Raw genomic sequence first — 15,734 nt, forward strand, 5'->3', positions numbered from 1 at the left:
AAAAGGATAGACCCCAGCCAATTCGCACAAGATATAACCTGCATAATCATCAATGCAGCGGAAGCGTCCATGACAAGGAAAACTCCGATGACGGAAGCAATGCCATGGTGGACCCCGATCTGAAAAGAATGAGAAGACAAGTACAGGATAAAAGAAAGTTATATCAAAGGACACGAAGAACATGGCCCCAGGCGGAAGTCGCAGAACTGAGACAACAATATAGACAGATTCGAAACTTTTATACAGAAACTATTAAGAAAAACAAGAAAACATCCTGGGAACGACTTGTCCAAGTAACAGGAAATACTGAACCCTGAGGTGGTGTATAAAATACCACAAACAAACTCCCCAGAGGCGAAGTGATGACCACAACAAAGACGGCGCAAGGAACATTCACTGCAACATGGCAGGACTCAATAAAGAACATACTCAGCAATCTAATCCAAGACCCACCAGGCATACTAACAGAGGACCAGAAAGCCATCTACCAAGCAAACGAAGAATATGAGACCCAACAACTAGAACCCCGTTTCACAGCCAACGAACTAAAAGAAGCGGTATCACAAACCAGGAACAAAAAGTGCCCTGGCCCCGATCTCATCGAGCCGGAAATGGTCAAGAAAGCAGCGGAGGTTATGCCGAACCTCCTGCTCCGACTATACAACACCTGTATCAAAGAGGCCAAGTTCCCCACAAGGTGGAGGACGACCAATCTAAAACTGATCCTCAAAAATCGAAACAGACACTAGGAAAATCCCAATTCATATAGACCCATAGCATTATTGTCGACACTAAGCAAGCTTTACGTAAGGTTATTACATAAAAGGATCCACAACCACTATTATGAGACAAACCTGAATTCACCCAAGCAATACGGCTTCAAATCGGGATCTTCGACCATAGATGCCGTCCAAGGCCTAATCACCAAAGCGATGCGTTTACCAAGAAATGTTTCCTTGTCATAGCCGTCGACTTTCCTGGGGCGTTTGACACCCTCTGGTGGCGGCCGAGCGTCCTTTGCAGGCTCAGGGCAGTGAGACCTCCAAGCAATTTGTACAGTAGCATCAAAACGTATCTCTCGGACAGAAACGTCCAAGTGATAACACCCTACAAGAAGTTCACCTGGCCGGTCCGCAGGGGCTGCCCTCAAGTATCTGTCCTGGGGCCGCTCCTCTGGAACATAGTGTTTGAAGAGTTCCTCACCATGGATCTGGGGAGGTGGAGGCCCAGGCCTTCGCAGACGACCTCGTACTGACTGTCGCGGCGAATTCCAGAGAGAACCTTGAAATGCTTGGAAACCAAGCCCTTGAAACTTTGCAGTACTGGGCAAAACTACACACCTTAACAATCTCGCCAACGAAGACGGACTCAGTACTATTGACAGGGAGGTTAAACCTTAGAAGACCACCACAAATCAAGCTGGCAGGACAAACAATCAAACTGTCAACGCAAATTAAATATCTGGGACTGATCATTGATCAGAACTTATCATTTAAACTGCACCTAATCTATCTAAAAGAGAAACTGTGGAAATACACAGCGCTTGTTGCCACAGTTACACACAAGGACTGGGGGCTAAACAGGAGAACCTTGTCCCTGTATTATAAAGCCATCTGCATCCCGATAATAACATGGATTGCCCACATGGTACAAGAAAGCAGGAACAGCAGTGAATAAAAGGATACTGGACACGATCCAACGCAACATATTATTAACAATAACAAGAGCCTGTAACACGGTTAGTACGAGTGCCCTACAGGTCCTTGCAGGGAACCTATCCTTGTATTTAGAGGTAACCCGCTGCAGATTTATGTATCTACTAGCCAAAGGAACCCAAACCACCTACAACGGTGTTACCATTGACATCACCAATAACAGGAAAAACGAGAAACAAAAAATAGTGGACCACCTCCTACAAATTTGGCAGAGAAGATGGACAGACGTGGAAAAAGGAGCGGTAACAAAAAAATTTATTCCCCAAGTAACCAAGCTGTATCCCAAGGCTCCCTCATGTCTGTACCCAGGCCTAAACACTACTTTTCTACTCACTGGCCACGGGCCTTTCAAGGCCAAATTAAATGCCATGGGAATAATCGAGGAATCACACTGTCTCTGCGGCGAACTAGAAACATGGCATCACGTTATGCATCAGTGAATGTGAAAAGTGAAAGTGTATTGATGTCTAACAGTACCAGGGGTTTCCTCCATCTCCGCGTTGCTTTCATTGTGGGTGTACCAGTTCACTGGGAAATGCCAGAGATTTAAAAGTGTGTGGGCTGTGTGATGTCGTGTATCGTTGTTCGTCTGGTTGTTTAGCCACTGGACCCCTGCTGAGGCCCAACGTTGCCGCACTTTCGCCCCGTGGAGACAGACCAGGAACCCAGTATACTCATTTACTCTGGCAGGTCCTGCCAGAGTAAATGAGTATATTCCTGAGATTTCGGCGGCTAGGACCTATAAAAAAAAAATTAACTAATCGATTGCGCGATAGTTGTGTCGCTTGAATTTGAAAAGGCCAAAATATGGGCGAAAGGTGATTTGATATGCTTAAATTTAGGTGTGTGGGATTTTCGCTAGACTACAGATAGAGAAGGGGGGAGAAAGGCAGAAGTATGGGGCCAATAGAGAAGGTAGCCCCAGGTTTGAGTTGAGCACCCCATGCACCACTATAGAGGAAAAGTGGGGGTGGCAAGGAGGGGAGGTGATGAGGGAAAAAAGCCCATTTCCTCCCTTCCCCCAGGGAAGTGTGATTCAAAGATGAAGGGGGCTAGGGTGCCCTCTTCAGGTCACCATATGGCATTTGGCAATTAAGCTGCATGTTGTTTTATCGTTTCTAGTTGCATCATTTATGGGGCTAGCCCGTCCTTGTGTTTTCTTATTCCTGCTTTGGGTGTTTTATTTGGAGAGATTGGTTCCTTATTTGTCTCAGCTGACGGCGAATCACTGTCATCTAGGCGCTGCATCCACCATCGTTGTTTGGCTGGGTCGGGTTATCCCAATTTGTCTTCGACTGCTCAGGAAGATTGATCATTGTAGATGAGAGTCATACTCAATGTCTCTTGAGATGTCTTGTCCTTGTGTGGTTTTGCTTACGACGTTCTCTTCAGTGGATCTTCTCGTCAGGTCCTGATCGCATTTCGAGTTCTTCTTCTTGTGAAGAGGACCCAAGCAAATTTGGACAGGATTTGGTATTTGTCCCTTGAATCCAATAGGTGATGTTCTTTCCGTTGGGGTATAAATCTTAGTCTCGTTATGAAGATTCCCCGCAGGTCCTCGTATATGGGGCACTGGTACATCAGATGCTCCCAGCTTTCTCTTTCTCCACAAGGACAGTTTGGATCTTGGAGTTTACCCAGAGTGGCGAGTTTGTCATTAAAGGGCCCGTGGCCAGTCAGCATAAAGGTTGTGCAGAGGTCCGGGTGGAGCCACGCAGGTGACTTCGGGTAGGTTTTTTCTACAAGGGGACGAATTTCCTCGTTACCTCGCCCTTGTGCGAGGTGGACCATCTGGTCTGCCACGTTTGTTTCAGCTGTGCCTGCAATCGTGCTTTCTCTTGTTTTTCTTCGTTTTCCAGTTCAATTGTATGTCCCAAGAAGGTAATAGTAATCCCTTTCATTATGTAATCTGTCAGGCCACATCTAATGATTTCCAGATCCAGCGGCAAGACTCCCGTCAGAACCTGGAGCACCTCTGTGCTGACTGTATTACAAGCTCGCGTTATTTTCAATAATATTGACCGTTGTATTGAGTTCATGAGCCTTTTGTTGGCTACAGTCGTCATTTTGTGGTAGAACGTGGCAGCTGCATATATGATTATGGGGATAAGAGTGGCTTTGTAATAAAGAGGCAGTGTTCTTTTGTTTAGTCCCCAGTCTCGTCGCATGACTCGGGCTACCATGGCAGCATAGTTTCTAATTTTCTTTCTGAGTTGTATGAGGTGTGGCCTGAACGTACGCTTTGTGTCGAGGATTATGCCGAGATATCTCATTTCGGTAGCGAACCTGATTGTGGCTCCGTTTATTTTTATCTGTGGGGGTCTTCTTGGATCAAGGGTTCCCCTGAGGAGTATAGATGTTGTTTTGGTGGGCGATATTACCAGGTGGTTCGCTTCTGCCCATTCCTGTAGAGTGATGAGGGTTCTGTTTGCTGCTATTTCCAACTGGGCTCTGGAGTTAGCCGCCACTGTCAATATTAGGTCGTCGGCAAATGCCTGTGACTTGACGTCTCCCAGGTCAATATGCAGGAACTCATGAAAGACAAAATTCCACAACAGTGGGCCCAAAACTGACCCTTGTGGGCATCCTCTGTGTACTTCTCTGACTAATCTTTGATAAGGGGTTATGACTTCTATCTTTCTCTGTGAGAGGTAGGAGCTGATGGCATGAAAGAGGTTTGTTGGAGTTTGCGCCTGTCGGAGTCTGCCATGGAAGCTCGGCCACCAGAGGGAGTCGAAAGCCCTGGCAAAGTCCACAGAAATGGCCAGGAAGTATTTGATTTGGCATTCTTCTACTGCAATGAGGAGATTCCTTACAGCGTCTGTTGTGGAGGATCCAGGCTTGAAGACATATTGGTTTGGTGCATTTAAGTCTGCTGCTGTATAGTGTTGCTGTAATCGCTTGTATAGGAGTCTTTCATAGAGTTTACTTGCCACGGTTAGGAGCGCTATTGTCCTGTATGATTCTGGTTGTTCAGGGTTCTTGCCAGGATTTTTGAGGATTCATTTGAGGCTAGCTGTCCTCCACTGTTTTGGGAAGTATCCTGCTTTCAGACAGCAGTTATATAGGTCCAGAAGTAGGTTGGGTGCCAATTCAACAACTTGCTTGATGATCTCAGGTTCTATCTGGTCTGTGCCAGGGCACTTTCTATTTCTAATCCTTGCTGCCGCCTGCTGCAGCTCTTCCAAGGTGAAGGGGGATTCCTGTGCTTCTGGATCATAGTTATCATTCTCGTGGCAGAGTTCTCGCTGTTGTTCAGTTCTCGGTGCTACTTGCTCCCTGTAGATAGTATCCAGAATATTGTTTATCGATTGTTCCCATGTAGTGGTTAGCTGGCCTTGGGGAGTTCTTGTTGTTGTGAGTACCTCGCCTCTAGGGAGTTTGTTTGTAGTGACCTTGTACACCACTCCCCAGGGGTCGTTGTTTCCCTTTGTTTTCACTAGTTGTTCCCATGCGTTTCTTTTACCTCTCTGGATCTTGTCTGTATACTGGTTTCTTGCTGTCCTGTATAGTTGTTTTAGTTCTTCTACCTCATGTGCCGGCCACGTTCTGCGTGCTCGCTGGAAGTCCTTTCTTCTTCTTGCTACCTCCTTCCTCAGTTCCTGTAGCTCTAGGGACCACCATGGGACAGCTCCGGGCAAAGAATTTTTTCTTTTTATTGCAATTTGAGTGACATTTGTTATGAGATCCATAGTCTTTTGTTGCTGTGCATCCGGCTTAGCCTCTGCTTGGATTTCTTGATATCTAGATTAGATTGCTTCAGTGAGCGTTTCTTCAAAGAGGTTCCAATCAGCTTTGTTGATGGCGAACCTATTGAACTGATGTTTAGTTTCTGAAATTCTGGCAAGGTTTCTTTTGATCCGGAATTTGATTACCCGATGGTCTGATGTGGTCCAAGAGTTCTTTACCCTCCAGACTGCGACATGTGAGGCCAAATTGGTTGTGGCGAGTGAGATATCAATCGTCGCCTCCCACTGTAGATTGAAAAAGGTTGGGAGCTGGTTCGGTTTGTTTAGGACAGTCAGCCGTGATCCAGAGAGGAAGTCATCGAGGAGCTCCCCGTTGTGGGTCCTCCTTCTATCCTCTGTGGTGCTGTGCCATGTAGGCGATCTGCAGTTGACGTCCGATCCAATGATTATTTTTTTGTTCTGGTAATATGTCTAGGAGGTGCTGCAGGTAGTTCGTAGCTGGAGTGATATCCCGTCCCGGTCGGCAGTACAAGGAGAACACAAAGAAGTCCCCAATTGGCGAAATCACGTGGGCACAGACTATGCACAACGAATAGAGCTGTCCGACCTTTGTCACCGCTATGTTAGGGTTTCGCACTATTATTGCTGCCCATGGGGTGTCACCATCATTTTGGATGAGCTTGTAGGCTAAAGGGGAGCCTCTTACTTTTTTACTATGAGTGTATGGCTCCTGAATTAGAAGGATATCAGCCCCCTCCTCATCGGCGTTCAGTGTCAGCTGGTCGGCAACCACTTTAGCCCTCTACACATTGTGCTAGAAAATCTTAACCTCTGTGCAGTTATAATTTTTTTTCTGTGTGTCCCCCTGATCGGTTCTGTTTTGGTATATTCCTTTAGCTTTAATATAACATGGGCACTTTGAATCTCTTACTGAGTGGTTTGCATTCATTTATTGTGTTTTGCAGTTCGCGCATGTCGGGTTGTTGTTCTTATTTGGGCAGTTTCTGAACTCGTGCCCCTTTTCCGTACAGTGTCCACAGGTCGGAGACTTCTGAATACACGTGTGGGTGGTGTGGCCAAATTTCAGACACCTGAAACATTTTGGCACCACCACATGTTCCTTGAATCTATGTGAGCTCCATTGCACATAAAGTCGGTTCAGGTCCCTCACAGTCCGCCATGCATCTGGTGTGACTTCCACAACCCAATTTCGAGCATTATTATCTCTGGACATAATCGAGTACTCGGGGTTATAAGTTCCTTACACTCCCGGTCTGGCATGATCTCCTGTAGGTTTCTCTCATAGAGTTCCTCTACTAGGTCTTGCGGGCCAATGTCCTTGGGTAGACCAAATATGATGGCCGTTGGGCCCCTCCTTCTAGGGGGTTCTGCCTGCAGTCCCAGAGTTGCCAGCTTGGGGTTTTGCATGATCGCTTGTATTTCTCCTTTAGTCTCCATCTCAATGGCGACTCCTGTGCTTCTCATCTTTCTAATTGCCTTTATACGTGTTCTTTTAAGGTCTTCTTTCATGGATTCCATGATTTTAGCTTTGATAGCCTCGCTTGTTGTTTCTTGCTTCCCGTTCTTTGGTCGTACAATTACTAGGTTTGGAGTTTTTAAGAGTGTTTTCCTCTTTGGCTGTGCCTGGTCAGCTTCATTTGTAGCTATAGCTGTGGCCGGTGTCCTCAGCGCCTGTGCGTAGGATGGGGCGCGCTGTGGCATTTGGTTTCCACTATCTGCACGGAGGACCTCCAGAACTGCAATCGCTTTCTGGTGCTCCTCATTTGTTTTAAGCAGTATTCTTTCCAGTTTTGTCCATCTTAGGACAATCTCTGCTTTTAGCATGGAAGATATTCTACTGCTATTGTCTTTCATAATGGTCTCTAATTCTGTTCGTAAGATTAAGGCCTGCTCCAGGACTGTCCTCTGGGGAAGGGTAGGGTCCAATGGGGTTTTTTGTCCCCCTGCCTTTGGTCTTCGATACCTTTGTGCTACTCTTGTGGTCCCTTGGCTTCACTAGTGCTGCGCGTTTCTCGGTCCAATTTTAGGCCCGTTCTTCTTCTATTCTTCCATTTTGTGGTCTCTCGTCTTTGTTCTTCAGGGTCATCAACTCTTTCAATTGGAGTTGGTTCCATCATGACTTCCTCAGATTGGCTTTGTGAGTCATTTGGGGTTATTTCCACAATTTCATTTTCCATGTTGTAACGTTTCCGGATTAACGAGGTTGTCTGAATTAGCAGTTCCTAGTTGTATTACTTTATTGGAGGCTCCAAGAGCTGCTGAAGGATTCAAACCACAAATCCGTGGGTATATTTGTTGCCCTATAATCAACGGGCGATTTTTGGGCTCTTCCCCACTGGCAGGTGGGGGGTTACGCAAAATAACTCTGTATAGTGCCTTCAGATGGAAATTAGTAAAATGCAGGAGTCGAGGTCACAGCTGAAGGAGTAGATGTCAACTCACTAATCCCTGCGCCGGGGGGGTGAATACTACACATTCCGTTGTCACACAAGTGGTATACATTCCATTGTCACATAAGCCTCCCAAGTCAAGTGCGGGATATTTGCGTGGCAACCGCAGTATAATTGCCTCTCTATAGCCCTGCTGTCAGCCGCATAGTGACCAGTACGGTCACCATGCGGTAACAAAGGATATAGATAAAAAAATTAAATAACCTGCAAACTTCCCAGTAAATAAGCAAACGTTTCTCACCCTGAGATCCACTGTAGCAGTTCTACTAAAGAGTACACTTTTCAAAAACTCGTAGGCACTGTAACCACAAATTTATGAACAAAATTCAGGAGCGCGGAAAACGTCCGTCCACATTTAACGGCGGCCATACTGGTGTCCGTCCGTTATGCATCATTGTGAAATATACGAAGACATCAGATGTCAAATGATCACGAGAATTAAATACATCCCTAACACCAAGGAACACCATCTCCTGGACGCAACAGAAGAATCTGCAGCCTTTAGTCGCTTTGCCCAGGACGTCTTCTAAAGAAGAAAACTACAAATAGCCATCCACCAAGGCCAACAGGAGTAATAAAACCAAAAATGGACACCAAGGAATACGAGAAACTAAGGACGGGGATATCAACCAATGATTGATGACCATTGGAATATGCCACCCAAAGTTGAGAACGGAACGCCACCCGGTTAAGCTAACAGAACCCACCTGATAGAGAAGTTAAAAAAAAAAAAAAAAAAAAAAAAAGCTATCACACAATCAGAGAAGGATGCTGAACCAAAGAGAGAGGAACACAAGGATGCGGCTTGCCCCATGAGTGACAATGAAGAGAAACAGACGTGAGACAAAGGCCATATTGGAGACCTGAAGAGGGCACTCTAGCCCTCTTCACCTATAATTCCTAACTCCCCGGGAGGAGGGGACGGCCATACGTCCCCCTTTTCACCATCCCCTGTTTCCTCTCTGGTGGGGCATGGGCATGCCCCACTGAAACTGGGGCCGCCTTCTCCATTGGCTCCATACTTCTACCTTTCCCCCCAAGTCTTCTGCCTACCTCCCCTCTATCTTCACTCTAGCGAAGTCCCACACATCAAAATTAATACATCAAAACCGCAATACGCCCAGCATTCAGCCTAAGGAATTAAAGCGATAATATCCCCACGTCAACGCAAATAATAAAAATCGCTTTATTTTATTTTCTTAATGACCATTGGAATATGCCACCCAAAGTTTTTTTTTTTGGGGTCCTAGTCGCCGAAATCTCAGGAAACTAAGCCGCAGGACCTGCCAGAGTAAACTAAATCTACGGAGATCCTGGCCTGCCTCCACGGGGCGTAAGTGGGGCAACATTGAATCCCAATAGGGGTCCAGCGGCTAAATGGCCAGAAGAACAACGGTACACTACATTACACGATCCAAGATCCATGCACTTTTAAATCTCTGGCATTTACAGTGTACTGTAATACACCACAACGAAAAACTACGCGGAGATGGGGGGAACGCCTGGTGCTGCTTGACCCTAAAAACACTTACACTTACTGCAAGTTTCCAAAGATAGATGCTGTGGTTACTAATGTCATTTTTTGTGGTTTTAGAATGCTATGGAGACAAGTCGTTATATGTGAGGGGTAAAGTTGTTTTTGGACAATCGGCAACATCAACGGGCACAACGGATGACCGCAGATCCAGCAGGTTGTAAAAAGGGGAGGGGGGATTGATCGCGTACTACTGGGCCGGCGGAATAAGGATTTTCCAACAAATGGAATGAAAAAAAATCCGAAAGTAAGTATAAGATTGGAAGAAATCACTGGGAATAGGCGTGGCAGACTCCGGAGCAGATGTGGGGCGAGATAAACAAAAAGGGGAGAAAAAGGGTTAGAGGGGTTGAGAAAGTATAGAGTTTTCTTTGAGTGAAGGAGTGGGTAGAGAGGAAGAGAGATGATCTTAAGAAAGTAAGTCGGGCAGTCCAGATGTGTAAAGAAGTGTACAAAAGTATAGGACAGTGGAGTACTGTAGCGTAGTGTAGTGTGCTGGGAATCGAGCAGTAAAAAAATGAAGGGGAAGGGAAGTGTCAATAGCAAGTGCCTGTGACAAGTAAGTGGACGAGGAGAAAGGGAAACATAGTCAATGTTGGCCCTTTGGAAAGTCTAGGAGTTGGAAAGAAAGAGGGAAAGATAAAACGAATCTCTCACAAGAAAAAGATAAAATCAAATCTGCCGTTAAAGACCAAGATTCCTGAAATCTTGGAAGGCAAAGTGCTGGACAGAATGGAATCGGAACCCTGATCGACATGAGAGTAGTCATTCTGGAACAGAAGAAGTGCATCAAACGGGCTGAATAAATGAAGCCGAAACCTACCTGGCAGCCCTACTACCCGTTCCAAATTCTTCGAGAATAGTAAGACGCCGCCCCAGAAAATAAAGATAAGCTGAACCTGACCGGAAAGACGAAAGATGACGCCCCCCTGAGTTCAATAAGTAAGTGGATAGATTATAGAATATAAAGGACTGTAATATGAAGGATACATATATGAAGGACTGTAAAGCCACTCATAATGAATTAAAAGAAATTTAAGAAAGATAATGTGAGAAAGGATAGGTTAGTGAAGAATTAGTGTTGAAAGACGTTAAACAAAAGAGAATAGATAGATATATGATAATCGTATTGTTTTAGATGATGTATAATTAAAGAAATTTTGGAAGGGATGAATAGGAGAGACATAAGGAATAATTATATTACTCTATGTAGGCCCTGTTGTAAAGGTCCAGTAAGAGTCTAATAACCTAACGTTGTTGTGGTCATAACCAAATGGACAAACGCTAGTTCGAAAGATAATGTCAATTGTATAAGTTAACTTTGATTAGAGAAAGTCTGTCAATTATATCTCTAGGCAAGAAGAATTATTAAATAAATCAGAGGATATGAGTATAGACACTCAAATTGACCTTTAGAGTAAGAATATGATTTGTATTGAAGGAGTAACATTAACAAAATTTCCTAGAAGAGTTATTAATCATATGTAGGAAGGAATAGGATGGAATCGATATTTCTTATTAATGTATTTAAATGATGCAGTATTAAACATATGTAGAAAGGGATAGAATGGAATTGATATTTCTTGCTAATGGTATTTAAATGATGCAGGATTAAATATATCTAGAAAGGAAGGGATTGATATCAGCTAGTAATGATTTTAACTGATGTATGATATATATACCTGTAGGTGAGACTAAATCATGTTGTCTTATGTATGAATTAATTATTTTGTTTTTAATCCGCTCATGTAAATATGTATAATAAACTGAATTTTATATACAAGATTTGTGTTTCTTTTGTTGTTCTGAGCACAAGCCTCTCCAATGGGAATTAAACACATCTAAGAGCTTTTCCCCTTGAACTTAGAATTTTCTGTGAAGTAATAGTCAGATGCAGAAATGGGGAGTTATTTTAAAGGGGATCTATTTAAAAAGGGGAACTAAACTAAAGGATAAAAAAAGATATACAAAATAAATTAAATTAAAATATACATATATTAATCATTAATCCCCCCCACAGATTCAGAAAGGGTCGTTCCATTGTTGATGCACTGGAGAACATGATTAAAGGCGCAAAGAGTACGTAGAGAAAATATTTCTTAGCCATCTCTGTGGACTTTTTCGGGGCGTTAGATGCGCTGTTGTGGCCAAGCGTCCTCAGCAGACTCCGCACAGCAAATCTCCCTAGCAACCTGTACCAATGCATAAAAAATTATCTATCACAGCGGAGCCTAACCATCAGGACACTATATAGCAAAGTCACGCGCCAAATGTACAGAGGATGTGCCCAGAGCTATGTCCTAGGTCCCCTACTATGGAACATCGTACTTGATGAGTTCCTGAACATAGACCTGCAGAATGTGCAATCTCAAGCATATGCAGACGACTCAGTCCTCACCCTTGACGCTGATACTATATCCCAACTGGAAGCCGCAGCAAATAGAGCACTCGGAAATTTACAGGACTGGGCCTGGCACAACCACATGGAAATCTCACCAGTAAAGACAAACTCCATCCTGCTTAAAGGCTCTCTGAACGTAGCGAGGCCACCGCAAATCAAAATCCAAGAGAGAACAATCCGGTTAACAACTGAGATGAGATACCTTGGTGTGATCTTGCATAGGAACCTATCTTTCACACCACACCTGAAATATCTACATACCAAGATTCGAAAATATACTGGGCTAGTGGCAAGAATCGCACGTCGGGACTGGGGACTGAAGCGACGCGCGCTCACCCTCTTCTATAAGGCTATGTTCACCCCCATAATCACTTATGCATCTGGTATCTGGTTTTCAAAGGCAATGACAGCAGTTAACAAGAGGAAGCTTGACTCGATCCAGCGTGTCATCCTGCTCACCATCACCCGGGCCTGCTGCACAGTCAGCACACATGCCTTGCCAGTGTTGGCCGGCGTGCTACCTCTAGATCTAGAAATAATCAAATGTGGTTTGCTTTATATGCTTTCCAAAGGTAAAGCCATCTCCTGTCAGGATTTTTACCACCGACTCCTCAAATAACATCAAGGCCGAGAAGAAGAGCCTCACTACATACTTGCAGGAGGTCTGGCAGTCTAGGTGGACACAGTCTACAAATGGAGAGGTTACCAGAAAATTCATTCCTACCACAACAACAGTATACCCAAAATCTCCTATATGGTTCTCCCCTGGCCTATATGTCACTATTTTGTTAACTGGCCATGGATCTATCAGAGGAAAGCTCACTGCACTCTGGATCACCGAAAATCCACAATGCCTCTGTGGTTCCCTCAAAAGTTGGGACCACCTGATATACGAGTTCGAAATATATGAAGATTTGAGATGGCTCCTCCTGACTATTATTATTATTATTATTATTATTATTATTATTATTATTATTACTAGGATACATTACCTTCCTAAAAACCAAGAACAGCACATACTCGAAAGAGAAGAAGATTATGTCGCCTTTACGCGCTACGCATAAGACTTATTCGCACGACGCAAGACCCTGCCATGGATATAGTCACTATTCCGATCATTGTCAAAACCGAGAGAAGACAACCACCTATATTTTGGATCAATGCAGACGCCTACCAGCAAATGAGACTACAACAACACCAAATCTGAGAAGATCCAGTACAGGACTACCACAGCTCCATTCCTATTTACATCTCTACTGACGTAGACACAGGATGACATCACCACTGAAATTGACATCACGACCGGACCTGAATGAGAAGAGCAAGAAGATTCTGTCAAATGGCGATCACGCTTGTGCTCTCTTGCACGGCAACTTTTGTCCCACTTCCATCCTTCACTTTCGCCCGATGGATGTATTCCATTGTACCTAGGGGATGCCTTCTTCTTCAGCTCCCATATTTCTATCTGTCCCCCCCTTTTCTTGATTCTAAATCCCACCCGCTCTAACTCCTTTTTTTTTTTTTTTACATTGGTCTCTGTCAGGAAGCTTAGGCGACCCTGTAGAGATTAGCCAGAGAATAATGGGCAGCCTGGCTACCTCCTAGCGGTGTGTTCGGGCAACGTGGGGTTCCATCAGCGGCCCTGCGGCCAAATGCCAGGACACCCAACAGAACCCGACGCAAAACTACGTATTCAACACAGAACACTTTTCTGGCATTTACAGTGTTCTGTATTTCTTCACAGTGTACATATGGCGCAGATGTGGGAAACCACAGGTGGCGCCCGACCCTAACACTATGCACACTACGTAAAACTTGTCACCAATACCAAATAAAGGCCAAATTTAAGGGGAAGGTCCCAATGCAACCCTATTTAAACCTGCAAGAACCATACGAAGCAGTACCTTTAGACATTGTTGGACCTCTGCTTACCCCAAAGAAGAGAAATAGTTATATATTGTCCGTGATAAATATGTTTACATGATATCCAGAAGCTCTCTCTTTAAAAGATCAATCTGCGCAAGAAATAGCCGACACATCTATTCGAGAGATTGTATGTCACTATGGTTGCAGCCACTCCAATCTTACTGACAAAGGATGAAACTTTCAATCCGAGCTAATGATACAGTTGTGTGAAACGTTGCAAATAAGAAAACTCAGCACTTCAACCTATCGGCCGAAATCAAATGGGCTTTGTGAGAGGTTCGACAGGACACTGAAGGGAGATTTAACACATTTAGTCAGAAAGAGGGGGAGGATTGAGTTGAAAAGCTGCCATTTGCTTTATTCACCATCAGAACAAGTGCGCATAAAAGCATAAAAGATAATCCATCATTTCTTTTGATGGGGATAGAGCGGAGATTGCCGACGGACTTGAGCATAACAGGGAGTTGTACAGAATATCGTGACATAGAGGAGCTTAAGGAGGAGATAATTGGCAAATTCGAAAGTGCCAGACGACTAGCACAAACATTTATGAGAGGAAACATCATCACTCGTCATGCACAACACACCCCAGTTCGCACCCTAACCCAAAGGTAAAAATAAATTGAAAATTAAATTCAGAAAGTACAACTAGCATCATCTATCGAGAAAAAAATAAAAACACTCGCCAGAAATATAAACCGATTTTTTCCTCACCCCCTCAAGATGGGAAAAAATCGGTTTGAAATGGTCAAGTCAAGCGCATGTACTGAGTAGCATTCGGTTCATACCAATTCCCAGTACTACTAATATATATATTACCTTCGTGTTTAATAACTGTAATAAAGTTCTTGTTTAGCTAGAACTGTGAGATAGTTATTTTAAGAAACACATGCCTAGCCTGTTTAAAGGAATTTGTTTCAGTTAAGCAGCCAGTTTGCAAATGGGAAGAATGACCATTGATCTACAGTTCCTGCGTAGTCTTCTGTGAGGTATCTTTAGTACGTGAGTCAGGTAGCGGAAATTAGGGAACAAGAAAAAAAAAAAATATATATATATATATATATATATTAGACCTTTTTTTTGGAAAATTGCTATGAGAATTCTTGTTAGGTTTAGAATACTACACTAAATTGGATAAATAATAATAATATATACAGAACAACAAAAAAGTTTCCCTAGAGGACAGAGAAGTAGAAGGATCTCACCAAGAAAGAGAAGAATGATGATATCCAACTCAGGACCCTGGGTGTGGTAAGCCCATACAATCCAGATGTGAGCCCCTGGGTGTTGTAAGCCCATACAATCCAGATGTGAGCCCCTGGGATAATTATAGTAATCGTGGCGCGGAAAATCTGGACAGTGACCGGCATCAAATGTTGTTGGCTGTTGAAATGTATTTTCTACAGCCCTTCCAAGTGCTGTAGTGGTTCTTTTTATTCTGTTCGAAGACGGAAGCAATATTTGGTCCATGTTATCCTCTTTTATACCAAGTTAACTTGAAATCTTATCCTGTGCTATTACTACATTCTATCCCACACTATATAGATGTTATCCCCATTGGAATCGTGCCAGCGTGCTTACGCCTGCTACGGAAGAACACTCACATTATTTATGTTTAGCTAACAGAGGGTGAAATTAGGAAAGTACAGGCAATTCCCATATAATACGGTACTTCTACACACGGTTAGAGAATTGTGGCAAACTTCGCATAACTCGGTATTTTTGAGCGTTTGTGCGGGGCAACCCTGCTATTATGTTTAATGTAACTTTTCAACATTTCCATTTTGTTTTGTGAATCTAAGCTGTTGACCGACTAGTCATGAAGCAAAAAAAAAAAAAAAAAAAAAAAAAAAATAGGGAAATTCCCATATTTCATTTTTTTGGGAAATCCCCGTGTTAGGTTCTATGCTATTGAACTTGTTCTTGTTGGAGACCATAAAAAATGTGACTTTTTCTACACTCTCGATTTTTCAATTTTTCAATTGAAAAATCGAGAGT

General features: G+C 43.7%; 1 protein-coding gene across 1 annotated transcript; it reads left to right on the plus strand.

The window, feature by feature from the left end:
• Window positions 1-362: 362 nt before the first annotated feature.
• Window positions 363-749, plus strand: LOC150081231 (uncharacterized). Its single transcript, XM_090379455.1, has one exon. It carries the CDS (start codon window positions 363-365, stop codon window positions 747-749), a length of 387 nt encoding a protein of 128 aa, XP_090235581.1.
• The last annotated feature ends 14,985 nt before the right edge of the window (window positions 750-15,734 follow it).

The sequence above is a fragment of the Mastigoproctus giganteus genome, chromosome 8, assembly GCF_048544385.1.
Source record: "Mastigoproctus giganteus isolate SK-2022 chromosome 8, ASM4854438v1, whole genome shotgun sequence".
Lineage (NCBI taxonomy): Eukaryota > Metazoa > Arthropoda > Arachnida > Uropygi > Thelyphonidae > Mastigoproctus > Mastigoproctus giganteus.